The following is a 15361-nucleotide window of genomic DNA, read 5'->3' on the forward strand; positions in this document are numbered from 1 at the left end:
TGCTTTGGAGAGTTCAGCTGATTTATTAAAGACAGATTTGAAGGCTTTTGAGCTGTTAATTTGTCTGTCAGTAATTTGTTCTGACATTTCATGGTGTCCTTGTCATTTTCCAACATACATTTTTCCTCAAATAACTGGCAATTTTGACTTTTAAGACCATCATTTTCTGATATTAACTGTTGAAGTTTGGATTCTGAGTCAGTATCTTTCTTTTGGAGTTCATCAATTTGAAATGATTGTTGTTGAACTTTAAAGGTTTCATTTTCCAATAATGTTTTAATCTGATCACATTGTTCAAGTTTAGATTTTGCATCGCGTAATTCTTCAACAACTGCTGCTAGTTGGTCTTTAGTGAACTTAAGGTCATGATCGAATTTAGCTTTTGCGATTGTCTCTTGATGTTTTTGGAGTTGTGCCATTACTGCAAAAGACCATTTCATACGTTTTCCTCCATTTAAACGTGTGGTTTTTCCCCATGCCTTCTTGATATTATCAAGGACCACTGTCCTATGGGGATATCATATTTTGATTCAATCTTTCTTGCAACTTCAGACAGTCCATATTATCGACAAATCAAAGATCTAAGATCACCCAATATATCGTCAATAGAGACATCCGGTACAGCGCGACCTCCCTTGGACATTGTGGGAACTTGTTCTCTACCATTTGAAGGTCCTGAATCTATTTTAGGAGTCATGTCTGCCATAAACTCAGCCTTACTTTTTGGTCGCCAACTATGTTTGTGTATCTGTGTACACTAGCCCGACTATTCTTTCAGTCCTGTTTTATTTTAGTTTCAACGACCAGCACCCGATTGAATTAACACAGTCTATAAAACGGTCCTTTCTAGGGATCGAAGCACTGCTTGAGGCGGCTTTAAGACTTTTAATGGGTGAAAAAGATATTTCTTACCGCAGTCTAGCCGTTTTTATTTGGGTCTTCCGTCCTTCTGGTCTTTCTTCAGTCTTCTGATTTCATCCTGGCTGGCTCCTCCCCTTTTGCCAAACGACGCCAGTTGTAGAGATTTAGTGGCACTTGCGACACTAAAACTCAGTAGAAATTTGAGTTAAAATTTATTGGGTGCAAACAAGAATCGTTTATTGCCTCTATTTGTTTACAATTGAGAACCACTTAAATCTTATTCTCTAATAAGTCCGGCTAGCAAAAAGGACTTAAAAAGAAGCAACTTGTACACAATTTAACTTTGAAATAATACAGAAATGGTTTCTTGCTTACGGCAAATCAGATTGCATTTACTTCAACAGTTAGAGTGGAAAAGTGAAAGTATAGAGACAGCGAATAATTTAGATCAAAGTATCGATGATTCATGAATAAAGATGGCCATACGGACCCGCACGGTTATACAAAATCATATCAGTCTTTAGCCATCTACACCCCTATGTAATCCCAATTGGTTTAGGTTAGAATCAAATGAGTTTGATTTGACGATTAGCTGTCAATCTTCAATGTGCAACATTAGCTTTAAATGTTTCATATCTGAATACTTGTGTATGTTATGGAATGCGATTCTGTGCGATTATCACAACCAGTTTAAACTAGACTTAGAATAATAGAATTTACAGTGCAGAAGGAGGCTATTCGGCCCATCGAGTCTGCACCGGCTCTTGGAAAGAGCACCCAACCCAAGGTCATCACCTCCACCCTATCCCCATAACCCAGAAACCCCACCCAACACTAAGGGCAATTTTGGACACTAAGGGCATTTTATCATGGCCAATCCACCTAACCTGCACATCTTTGGACTGTGGGAGGAAACCGGAGCACCCGGAGGAAACCCACGCACACCGGGGAGGATGTGCAGACTCCGCACAGACAGTGACCCAAGCCGGAATCGAACCTGGGACTCTGGAGCTCTGAAGCAATTGTGCTGTTCGCAATGCTACCGTGCTGCCCTCGCTATTTTGCACATTGTGGACACTAGTGTCAGACTTCTGCTGACTTTGCTATTTTGCACATTGTGGACACTAGTGTCCGACTTCTGCTGACTTTGCTATTTTGCACATTGTGGACACTAGTGTCCGACTTCTGCTGACTTCGCTATTTTGCACATTGTGGACACTAGTGCCTGTCCTGTCCTTGGAATGATATCTGGTACGGCTTGTGTTTTAATGTCACACTGTCTTACAAATGTATTTGTTAGAACAATGGAGCTCAGTAAAAGTGCTGTTTTGATCTATAATGGAATTATGCTGTGTCGTGCTGTTTTGTGTGTCTGTTCTGTTGAAGCTATATGTTTTGAGATGACCTGAGGTTATGAGTGTTGAAATCCTTAATTTAAAATGGGTATTTAAAACTGGGGCTTAATATTAACGTTAAATAGCCATCTTTTAACTATCAGGTGTATTAGAAAATAGTTGGTTTCTACAGAAGCCATGTTAAACTCTAACGTGTGACGAGATCTTTATTTCAGAAATTAATACTGTATAAACGTGAATGCTTCGACGCTGCTGAGTGAGCATTAATTGTTGAAATAAATAAATTCTTCAATAATTTTGACAAGAAAGAGAACATTAAATTGTGCCAATGTCTGGCTCAACCACAAGGCTATTTGTTGAATCCAATCAAGATGAGTAAGAAATAAAGCTATTGTCTTTCACAAACTGTCTTTTTGAATCAGTGTACCTTGGAGTGACCAAATATATTAATTAAAGATTACTGTTTTACTTCGCCACCAATCAGTAACAGATGATTGATCCTTAATTCAGTTACAATGAATGAATCAATAATGAATCAGCAGTTCTCGTAAAAGACTGATTTTTATTTGCTGTAAAAATGCAAAAGCAGGGCAACAGAGTAGCACAGCGGTTAGCACTGCTGCCTCACAATGCCAAGGTCCCAGGTTCGATCCAAGCTCTGGATCACTGTCCATGTGGAGTTTGCACATTCTCCCCGTGTTCGCATGGGTTTCACCCCCACAACTCAAAGATGTGCAGGGTAGGTGGATTGGCCACGCTAAATTGCCCCTTTGTTGGAAAAAAATGAATTGGGTACTCTAAATTTCTTAAAAAGCTTAATTGCTGTATATGTAAAGAATGTTTTGGGCTGCATGGTGGTGCAGTGGTTAGCACTGCTGCCTCACGGTGCCGAGAACGGGTTAGATCCCGGCCCAGGATCACTGTCCATGTGGAGTTTACACATTCTCCCCGCGTCTGCGTGGGTCACACCCCCACAGTCCAAAACGATTGTGCAGGATAGGTGGATTGGCCACGCAAAATTGCCCTTAATTGGAGAAAAATAGTTGGGTAGTTTAAATTTATAAATTTTTTAAAAAGGAATGTGTAATGAAGGTAAAAGTACTGGCAAGAGATAGCTTCAAGGTCAGATTAACCTCATCATATGATATTGTAAAATAAGGGATTCTATAGAAGCAGATAAAAGGACAGTATGAAACAGTTCTATTGTATTTCTGCCTAAGTTAATGAGAGAAGGAGGTGTCAGTAATTGGGGATCCAATTCAATTAATCTAGTGACCAAATTGACCAATTGTCATGTTATGAGGTAATGGTCACTTTGGTGATAAAAGTAGAGGTTCTGAACGCCTTCCTTGCTGGCCAAGTACTGAAGACTCCTGAGGCCGAGTTCCAAGGAAATTACTGTCAAAGAAGGAGCCAGACTTCCGAGGTTGAATTCCACAAGAATTACTGTCAAAGGAGTCAGAGAGGGTTACGCTTCCACAGACTGATCCCCCACATGAAGTTGGAAAAGTCAATGCCTTAAAGTTCAGTAAACCTTTTTCTTTTCATAAACTTATTTTTGTATTTACTATCCAGAAAATTCTGCCTTTGTCTTAATTGATTTAAATGCTGTCCAAACTAAAGTGAATTTATTCAATGGTAAGTTGGGGGTGGCTGAAATTAATTATGTTCTCGATAACAAGATCAGTATCTTCAATTAAAAACCTTGCATTTCTATAGCACCTTTCACAACCATAGGGCGCCCCAAAGTGCTTCACAGCCAATTAAGTACTTTGAAGTGTCATCACTTTTTGTAATGTAGGAATCGTGGCAATCAATTTACACACAGCAAGATCCCACACACAGCAATGTGATAATGAGCAGGTGATCTGTTTTTAGTGATGTTGATTGAGGGATAAATATTGACCAGGACACTGGGGTAACTCCCCTGCTCTTCTTCAAAATAGTGGCCGTGGGATCTCTAACATCCATCTGATAGGGATAGACAGGGCCTCAGTTGAACATCTTATTTGAAAGAAGGCTGTTCTGACAGTGCAGCACTCCCTCAGTGCTGCGAGGAGGAATGTTGGATGTAATTTTTGTCCTCCAGTCCCTGGACTGGGACTTGAATCTACAGCCTTCTGACTCAGAGGTGAGAAAACTGCCCACTTAGCCACGGCTGATACTATAGACAATACAAAGTTAGAAAGTTAAAGCTACCCTTTAAAGCCCCCATCCTTTGCCTCCAGTGCCTAAATGTAATAATAAAAACCCCAGTATAAATAACATGGATTTGACTGACAAATGTTGAGGTGTTGGTTTCGAGTCACAAGGTTTGACTTCCCATTTGAGCCTCGGGCACCTTTCTGTCTCTCTATTGCTCATGTCAATGACAGACAGCGATAGAGCTGAGGGCTGAATTTAACTGAGAATAACGCTCCAGTTGGCAAACTTCCATGAATGTCACACAATTTATGTAAAGGGCTAAATCCAGATTTAGAGAAGACAGATTTTTAATGGGTTGAAGGGTAATGGAGAACTGGCAGTACGGTGGAATTAAAGCCAGGATGAGCACAGCCATGATAGAATGGCAGAGCAAACTGGTTGGGCCAAATGGCCTAATTCTGCTCCTATATCTTATAACTTATGAAAGGGGGAGACATTGATTTGCTCCCAGATGTTGCCCAGAGGAGGAAGTTTTCGTCTGACACTCATTGTCGAACCTCCACATTATGACATCACAAAGGAGCTCGTCCTCTAAACCAGCCAATAGGAATAAATCCGTTCCGCAGTGGCGTCACTGCATTTGAGCGCACAAGCCCGGCGCGCGGCCACCATCCGGGGTGCCGATTCCCCCACCGTCTGTTCCCTCTTCCCCCAGCGCATCGTCGAGACGGTTTCCAGGCAACCAGCTGACAGCTCCGGCCAGAGCGAGAAGCCCCTCCCCCAACCCAGGACTGCGCATGTCTCGGGGAGAGGGAAATCTGCGCATGTGCAGGGTGAGCTCAATCCCGCTGACTTTACCGCTGACTTGTGCCCAATGGGAAGATAGGAGGACCGGAAGGACTCTGTTTCTCCGCCAATCAGAGCTCCCCCATTGTCTCAATGCGGAAGCTGGACATGGAGGTTTCTGCCGAGCAAAGCCGTTGTTCCTCCAACCCTGAATGAGCTGGAGCTGCACAGACTCCTGTCCAACATCTGTGAGTAAAACACTTTCTTTTCTACCCCTTTCCATTTCTTTTCTCATTCTCACCTTCAGTTGGTCACTTGCAGCAACTGAAGAAAAAAAAGTGAATCCAGGGAGGGTGCAGACTCTGCAAAGCTTGGCCCAGGTCTCTCTCTCTCTCTTAAAGACATTGACATCCTTTGCTCCCTCAGCTTGACACATTTATTTGTCTGGCTAAAAGGATGGTGTCTTTCCTAATGTTCACAATTAAAGGGCTGGTTTCCCCAGGAGATGGCTGACATTTAAGGGGACAGTAAGCAGGGCAAATCCAACTCAGCCAATTATTTGTCTGTGGGTCTACTGTCTATCATCAGCAAAGTGATGGAAGGAGTAATCAAAGGCCCTATTAAGTGGCACTTGTTCTGCAATAACCTGCTCCTGGACGCTCAGTTTGGGTTCCGCCAGGGTCACTCAGCTCCTGACCTCATTACAGCCTTGGTTCAAACTTGGACGAAAGAGCTGAATGCTGGAAGTGAGGCGAGAGTGACTCCCCTTGACATCAAGGCAGCATTTGACTGAGTATGGCATCAAGGAGCCCCAGCTAAACTGGAGTCAATGGGAATCAGGGGATAACTCTCCACTGGTTGGAGTCATACCTGGCACAAAGGAAGATGGTTGTGGTGATTGGAGGTCAATCATCTCAGCCCCAGGACTTCACTGTAGGAGTTGCTCAGGACAGTTTTCACGGCCCAACCATCTTCAGCTGCTTCATCAATGACCTCCCTTCCATCATAAGGTGAGAAGTGATGATGTTTGTCGATGACTGCACAGTGATGTTTGTCGATGACTGCACAATGGTCAGCACCATTCTCAACTCCTCAGATAATGAAGCATTCCATGTCCAAATTCAGTAAGACCTGGACAATATCCAAGCTTGGCCTAATAAGTGGCAAGGTACATTCGTGCTACACAAGTGCCAGGCAATGACCATCTCCTACAAGAGAGGATCTAACCACCACCCCTTGGCATTGAGTGGCATTTTCATTGCTGAATCCCCCACAACCAACATCCTGGGGGTTACCATTGATCAAAAACTGAACTGGACTAGTCGTATTAATACTGTAGCTCCCAGGGCAGGTCAAAGGCTGGGAATCCTACGGCGAGTAACACCACCTGATGCCCAAAGCTTGTCTACCAGACATCTACAAGCACAAGTCAGGAGTGTAATGGAATACGCTCCACTTTGCTGGATGAGTGCAGCTCCAACAACACTCCAGAAGCTGGACACTATCCAGGACAAAGCCGCCTGATTGATTGCGTCGCCTTCCACAAACATTCAAACCGTCCACCACCGACAAACAGTAGCAGCTGTGTATACCATCTACAAGATATACTGCAGTAACTCATAAAGGTTCCTCAGACAGCACCTTCCAAACCCACAACCACTCTCATCTAGAAGGACAAGAGCAGCAGATTCCTGGGAACCTCACCACCTGGAGGTTCGTTTCCAAGTTAGACACCACCCTGACTTGGAAATATATTGCCGTTCCTTCACTGTCCCTGGGGCAACATCCTGGAATTCCCTCCCTAACAGCACAGGGATGTAGGGCAGCATGGTGGAGCAGTGGTTAGCGCTGCTGCCTCACGGCGCCGAGGTCCCAGGTTCGATCCCGACTCTGGGTCACTGTCCGTGTGTAGTTTGCACACTCTCAAAGAACAAGAACAAAGAAAAGTACAGCACAGGAACAGGCCCTTTGGCCCTCCAAGCCTGTGCCGACCATGCTGCCCGACTAAACTAGAATCTTCTACTTCCTTGGTCCGTATCCCTCTATTCCCATCCTATTCATATATTTGTCAAGATGCCCCTTAAATGTCACTATCGTCCCTGCTTCCACCACCTCCTCCGGCAGCGAGTCCCAGGCACCCACTACCCTCTGTGTAAAAAAGCTTGCCTCGTACATCTACTCTAAACCTTGCCCCTCACACCTTAAACCTATGCCCCCTAGTAATTGACCCTCTACCCTGGGGAAAAGCCTCTGACTATCCACTCTGTCTATGCCCCTCACAATTTTGTAGATCTCTATCAGGTCGCCCCGCAACCTCCGTCGTTCCAGTGAGAACAAACCGAGTTTATTCAACCGCTCCTCATAGCTAATGCCCTCCAGACCAGTCAACATTCTGGTAAATCTCTTCTGCACCCTCTCTAAAGCCTCCACGTCCTTCTGGTAGTGTGGCGACCAGAATTGAACACTATACTCCAAGTGTGGCCTAACTAAGGTTCTATACAGCTGCAACATGACTTGCCAATCCTTATACTCAATGCCCCGGCCAATGAAGGCAAGTATGCCGTATGCCTTCTTGACTAACTTCTCCACCTGTGTTACCCCTTTCAGTGACCTGTGGACCTGTACACCTAGATCTCTCTGACTTTCAATACTCTTGAGGGTTCTACCATTCACTGTATATTCCCTACCTGCATTAGACCTTCCAAAATGCATTACCTCACATTTGTCCGGATTAAACTCCATCTGCCATCTCTCCGCCCAAGTCTCCAAACAATCTAAATCCTACTGTATCCTCTGACAGTCCTCATCGCTATCCGCAATTTCACCAACCTTTGTGTCGTCTGCAAACGTACTAATCAGACCAGTTACATTTTCCTCAAAATCATTTACATATACTACAAACAGCAAAGGTCCCAGCACTGATCCCTGATGAACACCACTAGTCACAGCCCTCCAATTAGAAAAGCATCCTTCCATTGTTACTCTCTGCCTTCTATGACCTAGCCAGTTCTGTATCGACCTTGCCAGCTCACCCCTGATCCCGTGTGACTTCACCTTTTGTACTAGTCTACCATGAGGGACCTTGTCAAAGGCCTTACTGAAGTCCATATAGACAACATCCACTGCCCTACCTGCATCAATCATCTTTGTGACCTCTTCGAAAAACTCTATCAAGTTAGTGAGACACGACCTCCCTTTCACAAAACCATGCTGCCTCTCACTAATACGTCCATTTGCTTCCAAACGGGAGTAGATCCTGTCTCGAAGAATTCTCTCCAGTAATTTCCCTACCACTGACATGAGGCTCACTGGCCTGTAGTTCCCTGGATTATCCTTGCTACCCTTCTTAAACAAAGGAACAACATTGGCTATTCTCCAGTCCTCCGGGACATCACCTGAAGACAGTGAGGATCCAAAGATTTCTGTCAAGGCCTCAGCAATTTCCTCTCTAACCTCCTTCAGTATTCTGCGGTTGATCCCATCAGGCCCTGGGGACTTATCGATCTTAATATTTCTCAAGATGCCCAACACCTCGTCTTTTTGGATCTCAATGTGACCCAGGCTATCTGCACACCCTTCTCCAGACTCAACATCCACCAATTCCTTCTCTTTGGTGAATACTGATGCAAAGTATTCATTTAGTACCTCGCCCATTTCCTCTGGCTCCACACATAGATTCCCTTGCCTATCCTTCAGTGGGCCAACCCTTTCCATGGCTACCCTCTTGCTTTTTATGTACGTGTATAAAGCCTTGGGATTTTCCTTAACCCTATTTGCCAATGACTTTCCGTGACCCCTTCTAGCCCACCTGACTCCTTGCTTAAGTTCCATCCTACTTTCCTTATATTCCACACAGGCTTTGTCTGTTCCCAGCCTTTTAGCCCTGACAAATGCCTCCTTTTTCTTTTTGCCGAGGCCTACAATATCTCTCGTCAACCAAGGTTCCCGAAAATTGCTGTATTTATCCTTCTTCCTCACAGGAACATGCCGGTCCTGAATTCCTTTCAACTGACACTTGAAAGCCTCCCACATGTCAGATGTTGATTTACCCTCAAACATCAGCCCCCAATCTAGGTTCTTCAGTTCCCGCTTAATATTGTTATAATTAGTCTTCCCCCAATTTAGCACATTCACCCTAGGACCACTCTTATCCTTGTCCACCAGCACTTTAAAACTTACTGAATTGTGGTCACTGTTCCCAAAATGCTCCGCTACTGAAATGTCTACCACCTGGCCGGGCTCATTCCCCAATACCAGGTCCAGTACAGCCCCTTCCCTAGTTGGACTGTCTACATATTCTTTTAAGAAGCCCTCCTGGATGCTCCTTACAAACTCTGCCCCGTCTAAGCCCCTGGAACTAAGTGAGTCCCAGTCAATTTTGGGGAAGTTGAAGTCTCCCATCACAACAACCCTGTTGTTTTTACTCTTTTCCAAAATCTGTCTACCTCTCTGCTCCTCTATCTCCCACTGGCTGTTGGGAGGCCTGTAGTAAACCCCCAACATTGTGACTGTACCCTTCTTATTCCTGATCTCTACCCATATAGCCTCACTGCCCTCTGAGATGTCCTCCCGTAATACAGCTGTGATATTCTCCCTCACCAGCAGCGCAACTCCGCCACCCCTTTTACATCCCCCTCTATCCCGCCTGAAACATCTAAATCTATTAAGCACCGGGGATGTACCTACACCTCAAGGACTGCAGCAGTTCAAGAAGGCAGCTCACCGCTACTTCGGAAGGGCAACTGCGGATGGGCAATAAATGCCGGCCTGACCAGCATTGTCCACATCCCGTAAATTAATTTTTAAAAATTTAATATCGGACAGAGATATGTCTAGTGTTGTTATGTGGTATGTATTATATATATTATTGGTTCTGTAATAAAATACATGTATTATTATTTCTATTTTTGTAATATAGTACTGTACCTACATTATATATTTCCAGTCATACAGTCATTGCAGCACTGACAGAATCCATTTGGGAACTCAAGTCAATGCTGACTCTCTGTACAGCAATCCAGTCAGTCCCATTCCCCCTCGATATCCCTGTTCACCTGCAAGTTTATTTTCTTCAAGTGACCATCCTATTTTATTTTTAAATTATGAATCATCTCAATAACTTCCACAACCCCTGTGGGCAGTGAGTTCCCTGTCATGACCACTCCATGACTAAATAAAATTCTTCCTCAGAATTTCCCCATCTCTAATCAGTAAATGTACTTATATGGAGATTCTCTACTCTTATATACATCAAAAGAGTGGCTAAGGTAAATATTGGTCCTTTCGATGATGAGAAGCGAGATTTAATAATGGGAGATGAGGAAATGGCTGAGGAACTGAACAGGTTTTTTGGGTCGGCCCTCACAGTGGAAGACACAAATAACATGCCAGTGACTGATGGAAATGAGGCTATGACAGGTGAGGACCTTGAGAGGATTGTTATCACCAAGGAGGTAGCGATGGGCAAGCTAATGGGGCTAAAGGTAGACCAGTCTCCTGGCCCTGATGGAATGCATCCCAGAGTGCTAAAAGAGATGGCTAGGGAAATTGCAAATGCACTAGTGATAATTTACCAAAATTCACCAGACTCTGGGGTGGTCCTGGCAGATTGGAAATTCGCAAACGTGACACCACTGTTTAAAAAAGGACGTAGGCAGAAAGCGGGTAATTATAGGCCAGTGAGCTTAACTTCGGTAGTAGGGAAGATGCTGGAATCTATCATCAAGGAAGAAATAGCGAGACATCTGGATGGAAATTGTCCCATTGGGCAGACGCAGCATGGGTTCATAAAGGGCAGGTCGTGCCTAACTAATTTCGTGGAATCTTTTGAGGACTTTACCAGTGCGGTAGATAACGGGGAGCCAATGGATGTGGTATATCTGGATTTCCAGAAAGCCTTTGACAAGGTGCCACACAAAAGGTTGCTGCATAAGATAAAGATGCATGGCATTAAGCATGGATAGAGGATTGGTTAATTAATAGAAAGCAAAGAGTGGGGATTAATGGGTGGTTCTCTGGTTGGAAATCAGTAACTAGTGGTGTCCCTCAGGGATCAGTGTTGGGCCCACAACTGTTCACAATTTACATAGATAATTTGGAGTTGGGGACCAAGGGCAATGTGTCCAAGTTTGCAGACGACACTAAGATAAGTGGTAAAGCAAAAAGTGCAGAGGATACTGGAAGTCTGCAGAGTGATTTGGATAGGCTAAATTAATGGGCTAGGGTCTGGCAGATGGAATACAATGTTGACAAATGTGAGGTTATCCATTTTGGTAGGAATAAAAGCAAAAGGGATTATTATTTAAATGATAAAATATTAAAACATGCTGCTATGCAGAGAGACCTGGGTGTGCTAGTGCATGAGTCGCAAAAAGTTGGTTTACAGGTGCAACAGGTGATTAAGAAGGCAAATGGAATTTTGTCCTTCATTGCTAGAGGGATGGAGTTTAAGACTAGGGAGGTTCTGCTGCAATTGTATAAGGTGTTAGTGAGACCACACCTGGAGTATTGTGTTGAGTTTTGGTCTCCTTACTTGAGAAAGAACGTACTGGCACTGGAGGGCGTGCAGAGGAGATTCACTAGGTTAATCCCAAAGCTGAAGGGGTTGGATTACGAGGAGAGGTTGAGTAGACTGGGACTGTACTTGTTGGAATTTAGAAGGATGAGGGGGGAATCTTATAGAAACATATAAAATTATGAAGGGAATAGATAGGATAGATGCGGGCAGGTTGTTTCCACTGGCGGGTGAAAGCAGAACTAGGGGGCATACCCTCAAAATAAGGGGAAGTAGATTTAGGACTGAGTTTAGGAGGAACTTCTTCACCCAAAGGGTTGTTAATCTATGGAATTCCTTGCCCAGTGAAGCAGTAGAGGCTCCTTCATTAAATGTTTTTAAGATAAAGATAGATAGTTTTTTGAAGAATAAAGGGATTAAGGGTTATGGTGTTCGGGCTGGAAAGTGGAGCTGAATCCACAAAAGATCAGCCATGATCTCATTGAATGGTGGAGCAGGCTCGAGGGGCCAGATGGCCTACTCCTGCTCCTAGTTCTTATGTTCTTATGTTCTTGTACAGATTTTAGTGAGTTTAGATTTGTTGATCAGCACCTTCAGCAAAATTGGGAGAGAAAGTAAGTGTCTGTATATTACACACGTTTTCCATCCAGTAATATCGACATATATCTATGTGGCAGCCTGCATGAATATTTTCAGGTCTCTGTGTCCAGGACAGGAAGCAGTGAGCGTGAATCTGTCAATCAGCCTGAATCAGCACCTTCAGGAGAATTGGGAGGGTGAATATTAGATACAGCAGAGTGAGAATGGAGGGAGAGTGTGTGGGATTGAAATTTGGAGCATTTCATTGAAAGAGAGAGGAAAGAATGTTCGATAGAAACTAGAATTGTCTGTTCTGAGTTTCTATCCTGTACTGACAATGATTACTATTGTCAAATTTGTTTGCAGGCAGTTCGAACGAGAGGAGTTTGGGCCGATATCTCAAACTAAATATCACGTCAAGAACTGACTGAGTCACTCAATTCTTGGGATCATCGGCCTTTGAATCAAGAAGGAGATATGTTTGGCGATTCTGTCTGCTTCAAGAGATTTTAAACAACAGTGTGTCTGGAAAAGCACTGAGACACACATACACACCCATGTGAGACTGTTACAGAGCACTGACTGTGCAAAGAGCTTTAACCAGTGACACAGCCTGAAAAAATACTTCACCATTCACAGCAGGGAGAGACTGTACAGGTGTTCTGTGTGTGGACGAGGCTTCAACTGATCGTCCAACGTGGTGAGACGCAAGATCACCCGGACCATGGAGAAACCATGGAAATGTGAGGATTGTGGGAAGGGATTCACAGCCCCACACGAGCTGGCAAGGCATCAACACAGTCACACTGGAGAGAGGCCGTTCACCTGCTCTCAGTGTGAAAAGGGATTCACTGACTTTTACAGCCTACGGAGACACGAACGAGTTCACACTGGGGAGAGACCGTTCACCTGCTCTGACTGTGGGAAGGGATTCACTCAGTTATCCAACCTGCAGACACACCAGCGAGTTCACACTGGAGAGAGGCCTTTCACCTGCTCCCAGTGTGAAAAGGGATTCATTGACATTGGCAGACTGCGGAGACACGAACGAGTTCACACTGGAGAGAGACCTTTCACCTGCTGTCAGTGTGAAAAGGGATTCACTAACATTGGCAGACTGCGGAGACACGAAAGAGTTCATACCGGGGAGAGGCCATTCATCTGCACTGTGTGTGATATGGGATTCACTCGGTTACACCACCTGCAGACACACCAGCGAGTTCACACCGGGGAGAGGCCGTACATCTGCACTGTGTGTGATAAGGGATTCACTCAATTATCCAGCCTGCAGAGACACCAGCGAGTTCACACGGGGGAGAGGCCGTACATCTGCTCTGTGTGTGATAAGGGATTCACTCAATTATCCGGCCTGCGTAGCCACAATGTCACTCACACCAAGAGCAGGCCCTTTAAATGCTCTGACTGCAGGAGGGGTTTCAAAAGCTCTTGGCTACTGATGTCCCACCAGCGCATTCACACTGAGGAGAGACCGTTCAGCTGCTCTCTCTGCACAAAGAGGTTTCAAACATCATCCACATTGCGGAGACACCAGCGAGTTCACACTGGAAAGAAGCCATTCACCTGCTCTCACTGTGGGGAGGGATTCACTCTGTCGTCCAACATGCTGAGACACCAAAGGGTTCACAAGTGATGTCGGGTTAGATTCTGCTGTTATTCCTGCTGTTAATCACATCCAGGACTGAACCTGGAGTGGGTGAAAGTGTTTGTCTCCTCACCAACTCCTGGTGCTCGGACGTGGTGACCCTGGCGAACTACTGCTCCCCGGACCTGGAATACCCGACTGTGAAGTGCCGTCCATACTACCTTCCACGGAGTTCACTTCTGCCATCATCACGGCGGTCTACATCCCACCCCAGGCGGAAGTGAAGACGCCGCTTGATGAATTGTAACCGCTATAAATAACAATGAAGCAGAATACCCGGAGGACTTGTTCATCGTGGCCGGGGACTTTAACCAGGCCAACCTCGAGTGTACTGCCAAAATTCCACCAACATATCTCCTGTCCCAACAGGGGCCCCAACATCCTTGACCACTACTACACAAACATCAAGGGCGCCTGATGATCCATCCCCTGACTGCAATCGGACCACAAGACGGTGCTCCTTCTCCCGGCATACAAGTAGAAACTTTTTTAAAAAAATGTTATTAAGAATTTATAAACAAAATTTTCAACCATACAAACAAACCCCCCCCCCCCCTGTAACAAAAAGAAAAGAAAGCTCGCATAGCAAGACATAAACATGGCAAGTCAATATGATACAGAACCTTGTACATTGGATTCCTTCTGTACATATCAGTTTTCCGGATCCTTTATGTATTTTCTTGCTCAGATACCCCCCAGAAAAAAAACCCTCCCCTCCCGGGTTGCTGCTGCTGACCGAACTCCATCTAATGCTCCGCGAGATAGTCTAGGAACGGTTGCCACCGCCTGTAGAACCCCTGCGCAGACCCTCTCAAGGCAAACTTTATCCTCTCCAACTTGATAAACCCTGCCTTGTAATTTATCCAGGCTTCCACACTGGGGGCTTCGCATCTTTCCACACTAACAAGATCCTCCGCCGGGCTACCAGGGACGCAAAGGCCAGAATGCCGGCCTCTTTCGCCTCCTGCACTCCCGGCTCATCCGCTGCTCCAAATAATGCTAGCCCCCAAATTGGCTTGACCTGGACTTTCACCACCTTGGATATAGTTCTCGCAACTCCCCTCCAGAACCCATCCAGTGCCGGGCACGACCAAAACATATGGACATGATTCGTCGGGCTTCCTGAGCACCCCCCACAACTGTCCTCCATCCCAAAGAACCTACTCAGCCTCGCCCCCATCATGTGCGCTCTGTGAACAACCTTAAATTGTATTAGGCTAAGCCTGGCACACGAGGAAGAGGAATTAACCCTACTTAGGGCTTCAGCCCACAAACCCTCCTCAATCTCCTCCCCCAGCTCCTCTTCCCATTTACCCTTCAGCTCCTCTACCAAAGCCTCCCCCTCTTCTTTCATCTCCTGGTATATCGCCGACACCTTGCCTTCTCTGACCCATACGCCCGAAATCACCCTGTCTTGAATCCCCTGTGCCGGGAGCAGCGGGAATTCCCTCACCTGCC

General features: G+C 45.2%; 2 protein-coding genes across 2 annotated transcripts in view; both read left to right on the forward strand.

Moving 5' to 3' along the window:
• LOC140418001 (uncharacterized) overlaps positions 1-15361 on the forward strand; it is a 200932-nt gene that overhangs the window by 163738 nt on the left and 21833 nt on the right. The gene's annotated exons all lie outside the window — the stretch shown is intronic.
• LOC140422186 (uncharacterized) lies at positions 5322-14525 on the forward strand. Its single transcript, XM_072507204.1, has 2 exons — positions 5322-5395; positions 12607-14525. The coding sequence occupies exon 2, from the start codon at positions 12965-12967 to the stop codon at positions 13889-13891; it is 927 nt and encodes a 308-aa protein (XP_072363305.1). The 5' UTR covers positions 5322-5395; positions 12607-12964; the 3' UTR covers positions 13892-14525.

The sequence above is a fragment of the Scyliorhinus torazame genome, chromosome 5 (assembly GCF_047496885.1).
Source record: "Scyliorhinus torazame isolate Kashiwa2021f chromosome 5, sScyTor2.1, whole genome shotgun sequence".
Classification (NCBI taxonomy): Eukaryota; Metazoa; Chordata; class Chondrichthyes; order Carcharhiniformes; family Scyliorhinidae; genus Scyliorhinus; species Scyliorhinus torazame.

Bases quoted from the DNA above. Each gene is read 5' to 3' on its own strand.
- LOC140422186 (XM_072507204.1), top strand. From the start codon at position 12,965: ATGGAGAAACCATGGAAATGTGAGGATTGTGGGAAGGGATTCACAGCC.